Source organism: Cavia porcellus, unplaced genomic scaffold (assembly GCF_034190915.1).
Source record: "Cavia porcellus strain 051 isolate PalLab524CR breed Dunkin Hartley unplaced genomic scaffold, mCavPor4.1 scaffold_5, whole genome shotgun sequence".
In the NCBI taxonomy this organism is placed as follows: Eukaryota; Metazoa; Chordata; class Mammalia; order Rodentia; family Caviidae; genus Cavia; species Cavia porcellus.
In genome coordinates this window covers 15,996,825-16,017,969 of record NW_026947488.1, presented here as the reverse complement: position 1 = coordinate 16,017,969, position 21,145 = coordinate 15,996,825, and the positions used below count along the sequence as shown (strand labels likewise).

Genomic DNA, 21,145 nt, shown 5'->3' with positions numbered 1-21,145 from the left:
GGGATTCATGGGAAGATGGAACACAGTGATGCCGCATATAGATGTAGGGGTAGGGATTAGACTTGTGGAGCTTTGCAAGGTGAGCTAAGAGCCTGGGGAATTTATCAGAAAGCTAAAGGCTATGCCCCCTCAGCTTAGGAGAATGCTCTGATGAGGGATGCAGAGGTGAGGTGGAGTCTGATGCAGTAATGGCCACATTGATTTTCCAAATAGGAAAGGACCCCATCCTTGACTCAGCAGAGAGGAGAGGAAATGAGAGGGGCTGGGAGGACTTAGAATCAACAGGTTTTCTGGGCAGGTGCCCACGGAGGGTGAGGAAAGTGTCAAGGATGGCAGTCAGCCTGCTGACTAAGTGACTGAAAGAAGTGAAGAGCAAGTCCTTGCTGGAAGGACAATGCATTCAGTTGTGTAAATATTGACTGTGTGGTGCCTGAGGAACATCTAGGCGAAGAGGCAAGGCAGGCATCAATTCATGCACGCACATGTTCAGCAAGTGTTTATTAGAGAGAATGGATGCGGTGACTGAAAGCACAGACCAGACCCCGGGTTTAAACCTGGCTCTGCCAATTTGATGGCTGCGTGGACAAGTCATGTCCATTCTCTGTCATTTAACTTGCCTCTAAAATGGAAGTCAGAATAATACCATAACAGTCACTTCTTTGGCTATTATTGTGAACCAAGGAGGTTAATGCAGTACATGCCAGACTTCAGAATAATGCCTACAGAGGGCAGCAGGGTTATCTGTAGGCTGGCTATAATTGAGCACCTTTAGTGTGTGTGCTAGGCACAGTTCAAGTTACCAGGTCCAGATATGAACACAGAGCCCAGCTCCCCACCCTCCTGGGGTTGACATTCTAGCTAGGGATAATACAGAGGTAAACGGCAAACGATCAAGATACATTTCACAGATTGTTAACTCCTATGAGAAAATAACTTAGGCTGCAGGGCAAAGAAGGGGCTGGCTCGGGCAGGATATCTCTGAATGGAGGGAAAGAGCAGGGTGAGTATTTGTGGGGTGCTAAAGGCAAAATGAATGCAAAGGCCCCAGAAGTTCCTTTTCCTCAACAATAGGCAAAGATAGGAAGCAAGCCAGGCCATGGGCCGTGCAAGGCATTTAGATTGCAATTCCACACAAAGTGAGAAACCACCCAAGGGCTTGGAGCACGGGAGAAACTGATCTGAGGAGAGAGTACAATGGATAGCCATCTGAGATCGTGTGCATGTGAGTGTGGAGCCTGTTTGTACAGCACCACTAGGGAGTAAATCCAGGGCCCTGGAGCAATCTGAGATTTTTCCCCAAGATGGAAAATGGTGTTAGGCTGGTAGGTAGACATCAGCAAGCCTGAGGTGCAAAGAGTTGAAAACAGCCTGTTCTATCAGTTACAGTTAAATGAAGAACTAAATACCACAGGCCACAATGCACTTATAATCATTTAGTAAGTCTCAGCTCCAAAGATGTGAGACCTAATATTTCTACCAAAATACATACAGTATTCCTGCACATCATAGTCTATTGTCTAATAACATCAGGAAAGGAAATATTCTTTAAAGGCTCTCCCACCTTGAGCTGAGACATAGCTTAGATTAGAACTTTTTCTTTTGTAAATTTCTTTCCCAATTTTCTTACATGACCAAGATCCCTGAGAGAATAGTGACCATCAAACTAGAAACACGAACCTCTGAGAAATACAAAAGAACCAATATCCTTTAAGAAAAGTGTCCATAGGCTTCATAATCATGGTACTTCCCTGAAACCCAGGAGTAATTCTTATGTCCATAAATAATTTCCTGACTTCACCCTCAGGGCAGATGCCTGTACTGCACTGCACGATGAGGTATAAATCTCTGTATGTTTGCCTGGGGTTGTGGTACACACCTGTAATCCTAGTGGGGCAGGAGGATCACTGAGAGTACCAGGCTGGGCTGGAATACACAGCCAGACCTTGTCTCAAAACAAACAAAACCCAGTAACAAGAAAAAGCAGTACCTACATTGTGCAGGGCCAACTGTGTGTCTTGACTCAGTCTAAGGACTGAGAATGAGATCTGGTTCCTCTCAGCATCAGGACTCAGCTTCCTGGTGGCAGCGGTATGGCCGGAGCACATTCCCGGGGAGTTTATGTAGAATAATAATGGATTCTCTCATATAGGAAACCCCAAATATAAATCACTGAAGAGGACGTGAGAGGTGATAGGAAGCAGGGAGGTAGACTTTGTGGAGATGAGAAGAGAAGCTGGGGATGGGAAGACAGAGGGATGACAGGGAAGTGGTAAATAGAAATGATCAAGACGCTCTGTGTATACGCACTAATTCCCCAAGATCAGCATAATTATTGTGTATCACAAACATGCATTACTTTTTAAAAACTAAAAAAAAAGCTTAATGATATGGAAAAGTCTATGCATTTGACCAGGAGATGTGGCCTGTATGTTGGTTCCTTTTGTATCTGTCTTTATTTCCTCCATTCTCTCCAATGGTGATGCCAGTTGTGACCCCTTTTGCACTCAAGTCATCACTGTGGACCGATGCTGACAAATAAACACTGCCGTAAAATCTGTTTTATGGTTTTACTTGAAAGCACACAAGTGGCCCATGCTATGCTACCCATTGTGTTTGAACTTTATTTTCCCCTCTGTAATGCGGGGGTGATGAAATCTGCTCTGTCCACCGCTCAGAAATGCAGGGAGAAGGAGATTCAATAAACCTTGGAAAGGAATGCCTTGGAGGAAAGAGGAAAAGTTTCTCTTTTTTAAAACTACTTTAAAACACAGATTTTAAAAAAATATTTGTTGTCCTTTTGTCACTCTGTTCTTTATTATCTTCTCTTTATTTCATTATCAAATTTTATTGGAGTCATTTGCCAGTTTCCTGAAATTTCATATTTTTCCTATTTTACTTAACTATTAAAATGAAGACTATTTTTGTTGTGATCCAGAGAACACATAGCCTCATGCTAGAAGAGTTCTCATATACATAGTCAATTGTTTATTTTTTTAATTTACAAAAACTATATATATTTCTACACTCTTTTTTATAAAGTGTCACATATCACTAGCAGATTTGACATAAGAAACAGTAGTCCTCTTGCCTTCCTTCTTCCATTTTTCTCTTCCCCAAACAAACTTTTCTTCCTCAACTTTTTTGGCCAATACTTTCGGTATTTTCCTCCGGGTGTGTAACTAAAGTACCTCAGTCACCAGTACGTGACTTTTTACATGTAGGTTTTACCTCCATGGGAGGTGACAGCAACCCCTCTTTCCCCTGCCTCCTTCACTTTTAGGTGACCTTTTTGTGGCCTCTTCCTCCCAGTTGTTGCTCTGCCATGGTGTTGATTGGCTCAGTAGTCACTGTCAGTGTTGGAATCCAGATTTCTATCCTTGGACTTTCCCTTCATTTGTTGAGATGATGTCATGTGCTGTTTCTTTCTATAACTAGAAGCACTCAGGGAGTGGAGACGGGGGAATTTCTGCTCTGCTCTTCCTTCTTCAGGCTATGAGTAAGGAGTTAAGAGTGCGAACTTTGGTGCTGGAGGAACAGAGTGTGGTTCCTGGCATTGGCTGCCACGCAGGCAAGCTCCTTTTCTGTGCCTCCTTGGTTTCTTCACCTGTGAATAGGGCAAGATTGTATGAGTGGTTATTTATAAAGTTCTTAGGCAAGTGCCTGACACATGGTAATCAAGATCAGCTCTTGTATTACCCCATCCTGCAAGGAAATCAACTTACATTGAGAGGCTACTCGGCCAGCATAGGCCATCGTCTGTGCTCTTCCACCATGCTCCTCCACATATTCATGCCACAGAGAAAAATCAGGCAATCCTGAGTGTCCTCAGCAATGAATAGGGCCAGAAGTCCTAGGACAGTTTGCTCACCCAGCTTTTGGACTTCAGAGAAGAGTAGCTGATGGTCCCAGGCGTATGGCCTAACACCTTCCTCTTGTGCTGAGGGTGAGTGTCTTCACTGGCTGGACCTTCCAGAGCACACAGGGCAGAGACTCAGCATCTGGGGGTTGAGGGTACATGCCTTTTTTTGTCAGTATTGAGGATGAGTGTTGAGCATACTAGGCAAGAACTCTACCACTAAGCCACATCTCCAGGTCTTTATTTTTAATTTTTATTTTTAAATTTTGAGACAGGGTCTCACTAAGTTGCCTAGGCTGGGCTCAAACCTGTGATCCTTCTGTTTCAGCTTCCTAAGTAGATTACAGGCCAACACCACTTCATCCAGCTCCCTGTTTCCTGATCTCGAGCTGGTTCAAAATCCACACACACGATCTGAAGAACTTCCATTTGCAAATTTGATTAAAAGTGGTCCTGGGTTAGTGGGATCACCAGAAACTAGGAAATTAGGCAGAAACAAAGTCTTTGTGGAGGACTCTACCTTTAAGTCTCAAAGATTTCTACAGGAAGAGTTCTAAGAGCCTGAGTTCATCATTCAAATTTCTAAAATACAAGGGAAGCAAGGGCATGATCATTGAGAGTTGACAGAGGGTGGAATGAACCCTCCAAATACTTTAAGATTCAGAAGCATCTGAGAAAATACAGAAAATAAGAATGCAAAGAAAGCATGATAAATATTGTTCAAGGATAACTATATAGTTTAACAATTAAGCAAAGCAAGGAACCAATAAGCATAAAATTCAAGCTGTTGGCTCTGTCCCAGGGAGAGGAAAAGGAAACAGCTTGAGAGGCACAAGAAGGCTTCAAAGGTTCTATTAGCGTCCCTACTGCAAACACTCATGCACCACCACCCACGCGAATTCCACAAGTGCTTACTGAGTTGTTATTCCTTAGATTTTCAACATAGTTTATGAATATTATTTCATGGTCTACTGGTTTCATAAAGCAATAATTATGTAGCTTGGGGCTGGTTCTTTCTGGTTGTTTGCATGAGTGAATCCACTTTCTCTACAGACGCAGGACTTCCCATATTTGAGAAAATATTCTCACAATCTTTTTCCCCACTTTTCAAAACTGGATGGAGAATGCCTTCCCCACATGTCTCGACCTATTTCCATGTGTTTCCATGTAATTCAGAGATTGCTTTCTCTGCCCTAGCCAGAGGAAATAATTCCACCTCCCGCTGGATTCCTGCAGCATTAAAAAAAAAAGAGCTACACAATAGATACCCACAGATACTGGATAAAGACCTCCAAGCTTATACTAAGGACCAGATCAGGGAAACTTCAGTATTTGAGGGAGTCAGACTTGAGAGACTTGGAGCTGAGAATCAAGACAGGTACTGCAGTTCAACCCTGTCCCTATTCTCAGGAAGACCAAAGCCATTGGAGAAAAGAGACACAAACATAGCTGGGGACAGTGTGATGAGTAATACTGCTGAGTAAACCACTTAGTAAGAGGCAGAGAGCCAGAGACCTCTGTGCCCGTGGAGAAGTGGTAAGTAGGACTGGGCCTCGGGGCACACCTTCCCTTTAAGGTATCAGAAAGGCTCAAGGCTGCTACCAGAAGAGGAAGTCAGTCACTGAACCAGCTCTGAACTGGATCTGTGCAAGCACTTGTGGAATCATTTCAATCAGCCTGCACAGAGCAATGGGCTCTGCTATGGGTTGAATCGTGTCTCCTCCAAATTTGTCTATTGAATTCCAGTAGCCCAGAATGTGACGCTACTTGGAGATAACTTTTTTACAGAGGTAATCAAGTTAAAATGAGGTCACAGGGTGGGCCTTGCTCCAGTCTGACTTGTGTCCTTATTTTAAAAAATTTAGATTTAGACATGTATTTAGAGTAAAGATACAGACTAATGTTGGGGTACTGCTCCACAGATGAGGGAACATCATAGGTTCCCACCAAACCTCCAGCAGCTGAGGCAATGGGAAATGGAACAGATGCTCCCTCACAGTCTTCATCCATCAACACCCCATTCTTGGACTTCAACATCCAGAACTATGACAGAATAAATCTCTGTTGTTTAAGCCACCCGATGTGAGATATTTGTTGCAGGAGCCCTAGGAAAATAATATAGTCTCTGCAGGACTTAGTAAAGTGTTTGTTTGCAGACTATGAAAAGCTTGACTTAGGGGCTGGGGATTTAGCTCAGCAGCATAAGCACCTGCCTTGCAAGCAGGTGGTCGTGAGTTCGATCCCCAGTACAGATTTTTTAAAAAAAGCTTGACTGAGGATTAAATAGATAAAAAGTCACATTGTCTCATGCAGGAAGCAGTCTGGGTAGCAGGTGGTCCCTATCTGATGTACACTGACACACCTAGCGGATCCCCAAATTTCCAACTCAAAGAACTTTGTGCTCATGGTGGTCACCTTATATATCAGTCAGGGTTTACTGGAAAGAAACAGATATAACACAAGATATACAACTGTATAAGAAATCACAAGATTGGCTTACAACGGTCAGCCACAGAGTTGAATAAGGGGGCTTGCAGAGAGTGTTTGCACACTAGAGGTTGAGGGGTCCAGCTCAAGGGCTGAAGCTTACTGCAGTGTCCTGTGCAAGTCCGCATCAAGAGGTCTATGATGGAACACTGAAGAATCTGCGATGGGAGGCTGAAGAGTCCTAGACAGAAGCCAAACAGTCTGTGCCAGAAGACAGGAGACAATGTCCAGGCTGAAGGCAAAGACTGGAGCTCCTCTGAAAAAGCAGTAACTGTCCCTCCTCATTTGCCTGTCTGGCAGTGGGGCCAGGATGATGAGAGGCTGGGTTTAGCTATGGTTGTTGACCAAGAGTTTATGCAGTGTCTTCATGTGCCTGGGGCCTTTTTACTTGTGGCAGCCTGGGGATAGTAAGACTTCTTCCACAACAGCTCAAGGCTTCAGTGAGAAAGGTAAAAAACTTATGACCTTTTAAAAGCTAGCTTCAAAAGCCCTGTGATAGGACCTACTATACTTTATTGGTTGAAGCAATCACAAACGTGCCTAGATCAAAGAGAAGAAGGCACAGATCCCACCCACTTTTTAATTGGAGTACTGAAACATTTATGGTCCTGTGTATAGACTGCCACATCTCTCTTGGCAGAGTAATAAAATCACATGGATCTCCAACACGCTTTCCTTAGGATACAACTTTCATGGCAGTCATAGGGTTCCCCATTCACTGTATACCAGGAAGGACCAGGATCACGCGGTTGGCCTCCTGCTAGCAAATAACTCAGTAACCACACAGCCTCTCCCTGTGATTTTTATCTGAGGATAGCCAACCTAATTCAGACCTGTCTTCCAGATGTCATGGACCAACCCCTACCAAGTAATTTATGATCATTTGCCTAATAAAAGAAACATTACGCTCAATCTTTTGTTGAGCAGTTACAAAATCCCTTTGTAACTACCCTCATTTCTGCAGCTGCTTCCTATAATCCATTCATCAGAACAGCCAGAGAGGTTCTCATATATTATAAATTAGATGGCATTTGCCATTCATTCTCCAAGTTGAAATCCCATTATTTCCCACTGTACTTAGAAGGTATCTTTTGAACATTGGAGAGGAAAAGAGCAGTTAATATTCTTGTGTGTCATGGTTCATGGCCATAGCATGGCACTAAAGGATGAAAGATTATGCAGAGACAATATCCAATCTAAATACCAAGAGGGCCCAGAGGGACTATCCTTAACTGAGACTTTCCAGCATGAAAAAAATCTCAAAAAAGACAGTCCCAAACTGAAGCCCTGTGACTTTTTATTGATAGAACCAGGAAGCAAGGATAAAGAACAAAGAAGATGTCAGGCATAGTGGCACACACTTATAATGCTAGCATTCAGGAGGCTGAGGCAGGACGATCATTACAAATTCAAGACTAGCCTGGGTTAAAGTAAACTCAAGGCCAACCTGGACCGCATAGTGAGATTCTGTCTCAAAAAGACCAAAAAAAGGAAGGAGAATGTCTGTGTAGCTATTCATGGAACAGACTGGGGAAAGAAATGGGAAGGTCAGAGTGGTCTGTTATGTCACTGACCTTAGGGTCAGTTTAAGTATGGGAAGGTGGAGGGCCAAAGCATACATTTCTTGAAGCAGTGTGTTAATCCTCCTTGGATTGGTGGCCTTAGACCGTCTTTTAATCTCTAGCCAAGCATTCCAGGTTTTGGGTGTGTGACTCCAAAAGTCCTTTCCTCTGCATATCTATCTCACACATACCTCCATGCTCATGATCCTGTGTGTCCTTTGGATTACCTGCATTTTCTCACAAAGTCGCAGTCAGATGGTGGATACTGTTGATCCCCTAGCTGCCTGCTTCACAAGACTAACTGTGGCTGCTAGTGAGAAGCTCACCAGGGACCTCCCGAAAAGATTTAACAGAAGAGGAAGAACACGAAGGCAGAAATACCAAATTTTTATCCTGTCTTTACTTACACATTGGGCATCTGCAGGTCTAACCTCTAGGTCCCTGATTGCCTCAGAAGAACAGACAAACCATGCTTTTCATGAGTAGTGGGTTTAGATCCCAGGAGACTGTCCTCTGTCCCAGTGGTTGTCTCTAACATTTCACCAGCTGATGGCTGCTTTATAAGTTTGCAGGACTGTGCTGCCAGATCTTACTTTTTTTTTCCAAAAGGAGCTACAGATTTTTTATGTGAAATTTCCCACTTTAAATGTTGGCAACTAATTTAAATCTTTAAAATGTACTGTGTAAGCCAGTAGTACATGTGCTCCAGTTGAATTTGCAAACTTTGTTGTATGCTCTTCCCTTTAACACATATAGCAATCCTATAAGATGTTACTCATTTTGTGGAGGAGAACATAGGGCCTAAAAGGCTCTAAGCCACATGCAGGAAGTGGCTAACCTCTGACTAGGACCCGGATCCTTTGAGTTCTAAAACCTCAGCCCTTTTTATTTATGCAGAAGAGAAAACACACAACCACAAAAGCTAAACATCTGATGCCACTAACCTATGAAACTTTCTTCTCCATCCTTCTACCCCACCCCACCCCACTTCTGAGCTTCATACTAATCCACATTCCAGTAAGAGAGCGCAATCAGCCAGGAAGCATGTGAGGTGCTGGGAGGGGTAATGCTGCTTAGTTTCTTGGCCAAAGAAGCTCAGTAAATCTTAAAAGAAAGCTGGGGCAACAATGCTCAGTACTCAGTGCCCCTAGCTAGCTGGTCCACAGGCTAAAACCAGCTGCTCACCAAAGTGTCCTCTACGTGCCCTGGATTTCAGGAGCCTGCCCAGGGCTGTGTCCCCACCTAGCTCTGGCCCTCAATGCTGTTGACTGTTCTCTGAGCTCAGAGTAAATAGCCTTGGTCCCACCCAACAATGGCATGTTTCCAGTCCCAAGGCTGAGCACAGGAAGTCGAGGAAGACATTCTCAGCCTCTTTTACCAACATCTACCACGGGAGCAATGAGTGGATATTTCACATCACGAAACACTACTCACCTATCGTTCTAGTTTTCACTGTCCCAAACTTCCTCTAGCCTCCAGGAACAAAGACCCCCAGGGCTGGTGGAATCTCAGGTCACTTGAGCATAAAGAATATTTACAGGTGTTTCTTGCATGGTACCCTTGGTAATTGTTTGGCATTTACCACCCTGGATTCTAAAGCTTGATGTGTATAGTCACTCCCCAATATCTGCAAGAGATGGGTTTCAGGATCCCTGTAGATACAGAAATCACGTGTGCTACATATAACCTACACATCTTGCACTGTATTAGTGACAGCAAACCTTTTAGTGATAAGTGCCCAAACTGTGACCCCAAACCCACTTACTTATCACAAAGTATCAACACTGCAATTAAACCTGAATCCTGAGGTTTTAGTTTAAAAAAAAAAAAACTCATATATTAACATCTTTTGTTATTAAAAAACAAGTAACACTTGTGCCATTGGTTCACACCACTACCTTATACTCTTGTGCTTGTATGTCATACACAGATTACTTACAATAACCAACTGCAATGCAAATGCCATGCAAATAGTTGTATATTGCATTGTTTAGGGAATAATGGCAAGAAACAAAAGTCTATACAATACAGACACAATTTTCCCCCAAGTATTTTCCATTTGTCTGAATCAAAGAAGGAGGAACCTATGGATACAGAAGTCAATTGTACTATCAGCCTCCTTAGTAATGGTAGACACTCAAATTTATTTACTGAGCAGTCACAACATCTATGCTGTATTTTGGGTTCCTGTGTCAGTCAGTGTAAGCTCACTCATCATAACCATTTTGTGGCAGGATCTTTGCATTCCTGTTCTCTCTGAAGTCTTATTGAATCACCACTTTTATAGATGACAGACAGAATGGTTGTTCAGAACAGGGAAGTTATCATTCTAAATCCCTCTAATGGAAAGTGATACAGGTGAGAGTCAAACCAAACTCTTGAACAGGGCTGGAGGGCTCATTTCGCTTACTTTCTCTGTACAAGTATCCTCTCTTTGTGTGTCACGTAGTAGGCCCCCAACAAATATTTACCATGGGATGGAAAGAAACAAAGAACTGGAGAGAGAGAGAGAGAGAGAGAGAGAGAGAGAGAGAGAGAGAGAGAGAGAGAAAGAGACAGAGCTGGGTTTAGAGCCTTATCTGTACTGCTTTACATGAGACCTAAGGGTGAGGGTGTCAAACATCTGAACATCCAGTGTGTCTGTCATATACAGTTGAAAATAATGCTTAGTTCTAGGCTGCTGGGAAGATCCCTTTAGACAAGGAGCTCCTCACCCACTGAACCCTGATAAAGATGTGGTGTGAAGAGACAGAAGTGGACCTGTTCCTCCTCAGAATGTCTCGTTTATTAATTGCACTGTAGCCTCCACTGTGTGCTTTGTAGCCTCTCTTGTATGCTCTGATCACCACTCCAGCCTTCCACCACTAATCCCTAAAGGGGTTCTGCACTCTGATTCAATCATCCCCAAGTCCAACCACTGAATCCCCAGGGTCTATTGCCTCCTTGTGACCCCCTGCCGTTTCCTCCTCAGTCCTGACCAGGGGCATTCCAGGGAGGACTAGAGAGTCTGAAAGTGGGCTCTGGTCTCCCGGCCTAGGACCTGAGGTTCTGCCCTGCCCTGCCCTTAGGCCCCAGCAGGGAGGAAAAGAGGAAGCAGTGGACAAGCGTCCGTCTGGCTGCAGCTGGTCTAGCTGCTCCAGGCCTGGAAGCTGCTTGGGTTCCTGGTTCCCACCGGGGCCAAGAGTGACACCTGATCCCAGGGGATTGTGAAATGGCATGAGGTGGCAGCTCTCCCGCTTGCTCTCTACCCCCCTCCTGCACCCCGTTGCTCCGCCCCACCCCTGCCCCACGCCCCCAGGACGTGTGGTTAAATCCCCCCACCTTGCTGAGCTCGCACCTGCTCCTCGCCCCAGAGGGCACCATGCCTGTCAGACGTCTCTGCTCGCTGTCGGTAGCCCTCCTCCTTGGGCTGCTGCTGCCCAGCCTCCTCCAGGCCGCAGGTGAGTGGGGCAAGGAGAGGCCAGGTATGCAGAAGAGCGAAGTCACCAGCGCCGGACAGAGCCAGGCAGAGGTGCAGCCTTTCTGGAGGCTGAAGAAGTGGGGATTGCTGGGTGCAAGTGAGGAGATCCATGAAAATTAAAAACAAGGCACCCTTGAGACATAAATCTAGTACTCTCGGAGTTTAGGAAGTGGGGTACAGTGTACTGGGGGGGGCGGCGCTAAGGGCTGACATTTGCAGGGACATGGCTTCTTGTTGAAGGTGGACACCGGCTGGAATGGAACCTGGAGTTATACTGAGACTTCGAAGCTCTCAGGCGCTCAGCTGTGTGGGGTTCCCCCTTAGATTTGAGGGCTGTGAGGCCCAGCAATGGGATACTACTATACTTCGCTGTGCTTGAGACTCTGGGGTCTGGAGGTGGGGCCCTCTGGGAGATCTAAAGGGTATCCTAGGGGCCAGAAAGTGAAACTGCTTGTCGTTGAGATTTAGGGCTCTTGGAGCAGAGGTGGGCATCCTTTGCCTGCTCCCACTGAGGCTCCCCCCTCTCACCCCTAGATGCAGGAGCAGAGAAACCTGGCCTGTGCCCCCGGCCCCAGGCGGACCTGAACTGCACACACAACAACGAGTGCCAGTCCGATGGCGACTGCGAGAGGAACCTCAAGTGCTGCCAGAGCGGCTGCGGCTCGGTCTGCACGGTGCCCAACGGTAACCTGGTGGTGACCAGCGGGACGGGGCGGGGCCGCCGAAGGCCACGGGGAGCAGGGAGTGCCGGTTCCGGGAAGGAGGGCGACCCAAACCCGGACCCCGAGAAGGTCCGGGCCCTCCCTTGCGTGGCCCCGGGGGACACAAAGGCGTCACTGAGGCGCAGCCGGGGGCCAGGGCGGTCCCCCACCCTCGGCTGGCCTCGAGTCTCTGGTGCATGACGGGCTTCCGGGCAGGCACAGCAGGACATTGTTCCGGGCAGTGTGGGGACCCAGGGCCGCAGTTTCCTCCCCAGACCGGCTAGAGCCTGCCTGGCAGGACTCCACAGAGTCCAGCTTGGTCAGAACAGCACTGTGCAGAGCAGGATGGGACCTTTATCTTCTATCTGTGGCAGACCGACAGTGACAGAGAAAGCTGTTCTCGCCCAGGGTTTCATTGCCTTCCCGTGGCTGGCAATGAAATGGTTCAGAGTCCTTTGCCATTTAGGGGCTGAGTGGTTTAGAGAAAATCAGGATCCTGCCCTGGGCACTCTGTCCTCCCCCCTTATCTTTAAAACATTGTCTTCCCCTAAGGACCAAGGGAGAGAGAGCTGGGATGCTTACTAGGCTCAAACCTCTCCACAGACAGGGGACTCTGATCAGGGCAAGAAGCAGCCTTAGCCTGGAATGCAAGTTTCTCAGAGTGCAAACCTGGGGGTGGGAGGCCGCGATAGGACAGAGGGAGGACCGAGGTGTGTAATTACTGGTCTTCATCCAGAAGGCAGCCCTGTGATTTTTCCCCCCTCTTTGTTATCTTGCCCTAAACTGGCAGCACAGGCTGGGAAGCTTTGTAGTTATGAGAACCCGTACAGTAAAGGCAGGAGGGTAGGAGGACTTGCCCATCAAGGGCGGCTTCCGGCATCTGAGAGAGGACCAGAAGGAGAGAAGAAGTGGGAAGTAAGGTAGATGACAAAGGAAGAAGGGCAAGAGGAGTCTAGACGTTAGGTGGATGGAGAGCTTGTTTCTTCTCTCCAATAGATAGACTGATGCAAAAGAGGGAGAAGGGGACAGGTCCAAGGGCTCCCTGAGCCAGGGAAGGGAGCTGCGGGTTCCTGTCTTGGCTCTGACATACCCTAGGCGTGTGGTCCTGAATAAATTGCTTTTGTCTCTCTGCGCCTCTGCTTGTCTGTGAAGTGAGCCTGAGAACCCCCAACCGTGGATTAACATGAGGACTAAATGAGATGGTGGGCAGAGGTGTCCCATCGGGGAAGGGACTACTCATGCTTGCTTTGTTAGTAGCATACTGTTCCCTGTTTATCCTCTTTTTGTCCCAAGGCTTTTCCTCCCAGAATTGAGAGGTCTTGTCCTGTACAAGGGAATGGTTTCTTTGGACTAGGAAGCAGGGGCTCCGTCAACTACCCTCATGGTCTTCTACAACTGATCACCCCGTTCAGGGCCTGTGTTTCACATGTGACTAGGCCTAGCTTCTACTCCTTGGATAGGGAACCACCTCTCTCTCTCTCTCTCTCTCTCTCTCTCTCTCTCTCTCTGTGTGTGTGTGTGTGTGTGTGTGTGTGTGTGTGTGTGTGTAGAAGCCTGGGCTCAGGTCTTGCTTAAACAAAACCTCCTGACTAGTAGGGTCATGTTGGGATGCCCCTCCACCTTTCTATGCCTCCTTTTCCTCATCTCTGTTATGAATGGGGTTAGAAATATCCCCCAGGGTGAAGCTATTTATGCTAGGATTGCAGGAGGTCGCCAGTGTGCTGTAAAGGATACATCTCTGCAGTGGAAGCTCTGGGTGTGTGAGTGAAGGTGGAAGGGCGTGTGAGTGTGTATGGAGGGACGGTCATGGCACTGGGTGACTGCAGCTGAGAGTGAGTCTGTGGAAGGGAAAAAAGTGAATGCTGAGTGTGTCACCTTCATGGAATACTGTACTTCACAGTTTCTGAGGCACAGTGCAGGGTGGCGAACACAGCCTGGAGCCAGATTTCCAGTGGTTCGGTCTTGCTTCAGTCCTGCATGCCGTGAGGCAAATTACTGAACCTCGTAGTGCTTCAGTTTCTTCTTCTGTAAAATTGAGGAAATATTAACATATCCTTTCCCCTTTGTACAGTTATTATGAAAATTAGATGAGCTAATGTATGTCAAGTGCTTGGGAAAGTGTCTGGCTATAGCAATAACCAATTAAATGTTAACTATTATCGTAATCATTATTTTTACAAAGTAGCTTAATCTTTGGGGTAGAAACAATGCTATTTATTTCCATTGCTTTTCTAATGAGCCGATGATTGGCCCCATGGATGTCACTGATTCCGTGTGACACCTAAAGATCTGATGCTCTGGCAGATTTCTGGTCCTAAGCTACCAAGTTAGAAAATGGTAGAACAGGGCTCAAATTGAGCTCTGATGATTCCAGAGCCATCTGGGAGCAGGAGGAGGAAGGTTTTGTAGGCAGTCCCTCAGGGACAAATGGGAACCATGCCAGCATCTGAGATCACTCAGATAGGCAGCTGTGCTGTTTGCAAATCAGGCTGACAAGCAGCAGGCGATCGTGCTTTGATTGTCTTCTCCCTCCATCTCAGTCTTCTTACTTTTTTTCCTCCCCAGAAAAGCCGGGTACTTGCCCCAGTGTGGACTTACCCCAGCTTGGCATCTGTGAGGACCAGTGCCAAGAGGACAGCCAGTGCAGTGGCGTGATGAAATGCTGCCGCAATGGCTGTGGAAAGGTGTCCTGCGTCACACCCAACTTCTAAGGTAGGTGGGCCAAGGACCCAGGGCTGAGGGATCAAAGACCTGGGCAAAGCCCTTGGTGCTTGTGTTTGTCCATTTATTGATTTTCCTTCTCTCAACAGCTATTTATTGAGCACTTAACTATCACAGTTCTAGAATGCTAGGGATGCTCAAGGAGTGAACAGATCAGACAAAAGTGTCTCCCTGATGGGACTTATAGTCTAATGGGTGATGAAAAATGGGCAAGCAGAATTCACAGTATGTTACAGGGATGCCTCTGGGAACAGGAAACACGAGTGAGGCATGGAGTACTCAGGGAGGGGGAGACAGGGAATATTGTTGCACTTTTATACAAGGTATCTTGGTTTCTGCCCCTTGACAAAATACTTGAGCACATCAACTTAAAGGAGGAAAGATATATTTTGGCTTATGATTTTAGAGTTTGAGTCCATGGCCGGATGACACTCTTACCATTAGGTATCTGGCACCATGATGGAAAGTTATGGTAAAGGAAGACTGCTTACCTGGTTGGCAGGCAGGAGAGAGGGGAAGTCAGAGAGGATGGGTCTGTGCCCTTTAAAGGCTGTCCCCAGCAACCTACTCTCTCCCACTGGGCCCCGTCTCCCAGTAGTCCATTCAGCCATGAGTTCATCAGTGGGTTAAAGCACTGACGAATTCAGCACCCTCGTGATCTAATTACCTCTTTAGACCCCCACCTCTGAACATTACTGCATTAGGGATCAAACCCTCAATATATGATTATTTAGGGAGACACTTCTTATTTAAATTGTAAAAAAGATAGTAAGTGAAGTCCTTGCCAAGATGATCTATAATTAAAAAGAAGGGGAAGAGCTATGGAGCCGTCCAAGGAGAATGTCGCAAGCAGAGAAACAGCAGGTGCGGCTGCAGGAGCATCCCTGGGTACTTCAAGAAGAGCCAGAGGGCTGTAGACAAGTAAGCAGGGGAGAGTAACAAAAAGAGGGCATGAGGTAAGCAGAGCATGGGGCGGCTCATTCAAGGGAGGTTGCTCTGCGTGGCTGCTGGGAGGACAGACTGTAGAAGTGGGGGCCCGATGAGAGACCATCTGGACCAGGCTAGAGCCAGGGCCAGAGAGATGCTGGGTCTGAACATGGTGAAAGCAGGTGAGGCAGTGTTTGTGACAAACAGAGCTGGAGGAAGGGATAGTTTTCTCCTTTGTTGAAGGCATTTCAGTAAGTCAGGAGCTGCAGAGAGGGAGCAGCTATGCCTGGGCAGGTAACAGTGGCTGGAGAGTCTGAAAGGGTTGGAGGCGGGGGCAGGAGGTAGGATGCTCTCTGCATGGCCAGTGGAGGGCTGGAAGAGAGTTGGTCTTTATTTTCACTAAAAGGGCTTAGCTTTTTTGTGCAAACCTGCACACTTCAGTTTGATTCCTTAAATGTGTGTTTGACATATGTTAAGCACTTACTCTGTAGCAGACCAGAATCAAATTTATCCACTTCGAGTAACCTTGGCTATGAAAAGATAATAATATAGAGCCTCCTTAGCCCTCATATAATTAAGAATAAAACAATATTAAGTTGTAAAGTAAGTGTAAAAAAGCATAGAGGAAAACTGAAGGAAATGCTTAGTGGGCCCGCTGGGTGACCCAGCACTCAGCCATGCGCTAGTTCTGGTACAGAAAGGTGACCACTGCCACAATCCTGAGCTTGCAGTCCTATGGCTTAGGTGAATGAATGGATGACACTCCCAGTTTCTGTCATCAGCACCGGTACTGTGGGAAACAGAGGCGGAAGCTGTAGGAAACCCTTGGGCAGGGATGAGGGGAGGCTGAAGAAGCTGTTGGAGGGGGATTTCCAGAAGGTGACCCCGAGCTAGAACTTTACGTGAGGAAAAGGCAGATAGTCTGGTGAGGCGCAGTGGGAAGGTGTTTCAGGCAGAGGATCAGAAGGCACATGGACTTGGAAGTGTCTTTTGTTGAAATCACTGCTGGCGTGTACAACCTTTAACCAGATATCGACAAAGGAAACCTGAAGGTCATCGATTAAATCTATTAGTGCACAGATTAAAAAAATAAAAGCAAAACTGAAGCTGAGAGAGACAGCCATGTCTGAAAGGCCTTGCTTGCTACTTCAAAGAGTGCTCTTTTGTGGCCAAGGGAGTCCATGGTCTCCCTAAGACCCATAGCTCTCCTTTGATACCAGCCAACTTTTGGTTCTATGAATGCCAGCTACACAGGTGGTATTTGCAAGCAAATTTTAGTTCTGATGCTTAACTCCTTGGACCACATTTATTTTGTTTATAGAATAGAGATACATAAGATCTGTTTGACCAGTTCATTTTAACCTGACCTAAGGAATGCAGGCATGATAGAACTTCCTGGTGGTGGGATTCCTGGGGATATTAAATGCCTGTGAACCCTTAGGAAGGCTTCACAGTGATTATCTGGCACTACTGTATACCAATGGGTTCTGGGGATGATCTGAAGCACTAGAGATAAGTCTAGAACCCAAAGAAAAATAAGAGAATATCTCCAAAAGGGTGGCTTTTTGCTGTGTGTGTGTGTGGGTGTGTGTGTACTTGAGAGAGAGAGAGAGACAGACAGACAAACATATGCTGGCACAGAGAAGTTGGCCTGTGTCTTAGTTACTTTATGCTCATTGCTGAGACAAAAATACCTGAAGCCCAAAGCTGGGAAAGGAAAGGTTTATTTCTTACAGTTTTTGGAGGTTTCAGTCTACACTCAGTTGGCTCCAAGGCAGGCGGGCATGGCTGGACCGCAGTTCATGGCGACTGCAAAACAGCAAGCTCGAACCAGCCAAGAGAAAAACACACCTTCTTCCTGCCATTACATCACATCCTGGCTCCACCCCTATGTGGATGGAGCACTGACACCATCAATAAAAGCACTATACAATGAACCATCACAAATGAACAATGCAAACTCATGAGGCCTGGGGAACACATACATAAACCATGACATTCCACCCCTGGCCCCCAGGACTCATGTATATCCTTTATACAAAAGACATTTAGTCCACCTCCAAGAGTTGTCAAAGTCCTAACAGTTTCAGCATTGCTGAATAGTCCAAGTCCCAAGATCTATGGTGAACTCTTAACTGTAACCCCCTGTACAAATGAAACAAGGTTAAACATTTCTCAAATGCAAAGGCACAAAATAAACATTACCATTCCAACAGTTACAAACAGGGGAATATAAAGCATTGGAAACAAACCAAGTCCAACATCCAGCAGGGCAAACATTAAGTCCTAGAGTTTCACACTCAGCATCTGAAGCAATATGGTTACAAGCTCCAAAAAGCATGGGTGATTCCACCCCCAGGGCACTTCTGGCGATTTCAACTCCCGCGCTTTTTTCTTAAATTTTCTCTGCTCGTTTTTTGCAGCTTTCCTTGCATCATCCACGTTCCTGGCTTTTCCAAACTTCTGGGGTCTCCACTGCACCTTCATCTTCACCCTTACATCTTCACAAATTGCCCTCTCAGGGGCACACTGCTTGGCCTCCCAGGCCTTTTGCAATGGAGGTGGAAGCCGTCTTAACCTCAGAATTTGCGCATTTTCTGTACACCTAAAATCAGCACCTTGTGGATGCTGACAAGGTTTGCTGCTAGCTGAAGCAGTAGCCAGGCTTTTCTCTCTCTTGGCGGTAGGGGTCAGTTGCCTGGATGGCAGCGCTCTGTTTACCTGATTGTGATGAAAAGCTTCTCTGTGTTGCCGCCATTCTGGAACCTCACGTGGCCTCTGTTGCCATTCTGGAACCTCATGTGGCCTCTGTTGCCATTCTGGAACCTCACTTGGCCTCTGTCGCCATTCTGGAGCATGGCACTCTGTAGCTTTTTCCTCTGAGCAAAATTTTTCATCTTTGCTGTGAGGCTGCACAGGGTGGGACCCACTTCCTGGGATGCCCCAGGGCCATCGTTCTTATCTCTCTGTTTCTCCTCAGGAATCAAAATCTCAACTCTGTCTTTATAATCCACAACCTTCCTGGAATTTTCCCTCAGGCCAAACTCACAGCATTGTACCTTATCCTGCTGGGCTCTTTGCTTCTGATTTGAAACATAAAGCTGGCTGAAAGCCCCCAACAATAGCCATGCCACAGCCTCAATGTTCCATTGCTTTTTAATTTCCTTTTCAAGATTAATCAGTCCATTGCCCTTTGTATCAGTCTCAGGCAAAGTCTCTGGGCAGGAGCAAAATGCAGACAAACTTTCTGCCAAGCCATAACACACATCATGTGGAGTCCAAAGACCAATGCAGTCCTTCCCAGCAGAAACCTCCCAAGCCTGGTCTTTACCATCTGGCTTTCTATCAGCCTTCTGGTCTCCTGAGCTCTAACCAGTATCTCCTCTACAGAACAGCCTAAGCTGCTCCAGCTCTATGCATCCAGGCGACATGTCCGAACCTTTCCAAACTCCACCCACAAGCCATTTCCAAAGCCTCATGAAAAACATGGCCAAGGATAGTCACAGCAAACGACCCCACTTCTCGGTACCAAATTTCTGTCTTAGTTACTTTTTACTTGCCACTGGGACAAAATACCTGAAGCCCAAAGTTGGGAAAGGAAAGGTTTATTTCTTACAGTTTTTGGAGGTTTCAGTCCACACTCAGTTGGCTCCAAGACAGGCAGGCATGGCTGGGCTGCAGTTCATGGCGGCCGGCAACAGCAAACTCGAACCAGCAAAGAGCAAGACACACCTTCTTCCTGCCATTACATCACATCCTGGCTCCACCCCTATGTGGGTGGAGCACTGACACCATCAATAAAAGCACTATTACAATGAACCATCACAAATGAACAATGCAAACTCATGAGACCTGGGGGACACATACATAAACCATGACAGCGTGGGATTTAAACAGCTTGTACTATTGTCTAACGTGCTGGATGTTGATGATTTTCTTGTGCTTTTCATTCTCCAGCTCCAGCCACAACCAGCCTGTGGAGCAGCAAAAGCCAGTTTGGGCCTGGCCTGGCTCCACTGCAGCGACCCTCCTTCCTTCCTGGATCCTGAGTTCTGCCCGGAGCTGACTACAGCTTCTCCCTTCCCCAACCAATAAAATGACAGCTTTCAGCATTGGTGGAGCCATAGAATCTGTTCATATCACTGGGCTCCTGTTGCCCAGACATAGATTGAGATGAATAAGCAAGTAGGATGGTGAGCAGATCATCCGAGTGTGAAGTCCAGGAAACCGTTCACACTGAAGCAATGAAATTCATTCAGGGTTTGGCTCCTCTGGGTTGACACTTTCCAGGTGAATCCTTGCGCCAATCTCGAGGTGTTGGTCATCATTCTCGGAAGGTGATGGATGAGAAAACAGGCTCAGAGAGGTGATGGGGATCTCCAAAGTCATTCGTATTCACTTCCGGGCATTCTGATAAAAGCAGCAGCACATATTGTGTGCCAGACACAGTGCTGGGAGATTTGCTTGTGCTTCCTGGCTACTCAAAACCCTCAGAGTAGTTAATAACAGTCCTAAGCAAGAGACTAGAACTGCAAGTGATTAGAAAAGGTGACATCTTGGGATGGTTCCACCTCTTCTTTTTAATTTCTTTGTTGGACTTCGTCTCACAGACTGGTTTCTCATGTATAACAGCATGAACTCTCCTGCACACCTCCTTCATGTCATGGTGAATGTTACCCATAGTGAGAGATTAAGAAGGGTGTGGGGAATGTGGTGATGGGGGTAGTGGAGCCCAGGGATCAGAAATGAGGCAGGAGATCTGTCTTTACACTCTCCCCACTAGACAAAAAAGACAAAGGCCATGGGATGTGCTTAGGATTCTGTCTCAGATTTTTCCTAGAGAAGATCCAAAAATACTGCTTTCCAGTTTTTTCCAACTTGCTGTCACTCTCACAGTGATGCTGTCTAGTCCCTCTTTGAGTCAGAGGGAGAGACGGCTAGATATAGTTGCCTTGGCAACATAATGGTGCTTTAAACCCATTTTAGTAGAACCCATAGCTTGAAATCAGTTCCCTGGTGAAATTCTGACATCCGTGGAAGCGAGTGGCACAGTAGTCAAGGACTTCGGATTGAACTAACATGAGCTCGGTGACCAGCATTGCCACTCTGCAGGGATGTGGCCTTGGGGACATTGCTGATTTCTTTGATGTTTGTTTTCTCACGTTCCATTTCTTCCTTAATGTGAATGCACCCATAAATCACCCAGGAATCTTGTTGCAGTGAATGCTATGACACCGCAGTTCTATTTAGGCCTGGGATTGTGTATTTCTAACAGGCTCTGGAGGTGGCTGGTCCCTGAACCATACTTTGAGTAGCAATGGTCAAATCTCATTTTCACAATCCCACCGAGCTTTACGTGTATTATTTATAAGGAGTTTAGCGTCTGGCACAGTGATAGTCTTATTCCTTGGACAATGGAAAGTTACCAGCT

The 21,145-nt window shown here is 46.4% G+C and overlaps 1 protein-coding gene across 1 annotated transcript; it reads left to right on the top strand.

Annotated features, from left to right (window-relative positions):
- Positions 1–11,150: 11,150 nt before the first annotated feature.
- On the top strand, positions 11,151–19,826 carry Wfdc2 (WAP four-disulfide core domain 2). The gene is made up of 4 exons (XM_013150358.2): positions 11,151–11,345; positions 11,900–12,049; positions 14,632–14,778; positions 19,672–19,826. Exons 1-3 carry the CDS (start codon positions 11,267–11,269, stop codon positions 14,775–14,777), a joined length of 375 nt encoding a protein of 124 aa, XP_013005812.2. The 5' UTR covers positions 11,151–11,266; the 3' UTR covers position 14,778; positions 19,672–19,826.
- Positions 19,827–21,145: the final 1,319 nt, after the last annotated feature.

Excerpts from the sequence above, each read along its gene's own strand:
- Wfdc2 (XM_013150358.2), top strand. The coding sequence starts at position 11,267 with ATGCCTGTCAGACGTCTCTGCTCGCTGTCGGTAGCCCTCCTCCTTGGG. Across the intron at positions 11,346-11,899 it reads CAGCCTCCTCCAGGCCGCAG|ATGCAGGAGCAGAGAAACCT; the intron begins GTGAGTGGGGCA and ends TCTCACCCCTAG. Across the intron at positions 12,050-14,631 it reads GGTCTGCACGGTGCCCAACG|AAAAGCCGGGTACTTGCCCC; the intron begins GTAACCTGGTGG and ends TTTCCTCCCCAG.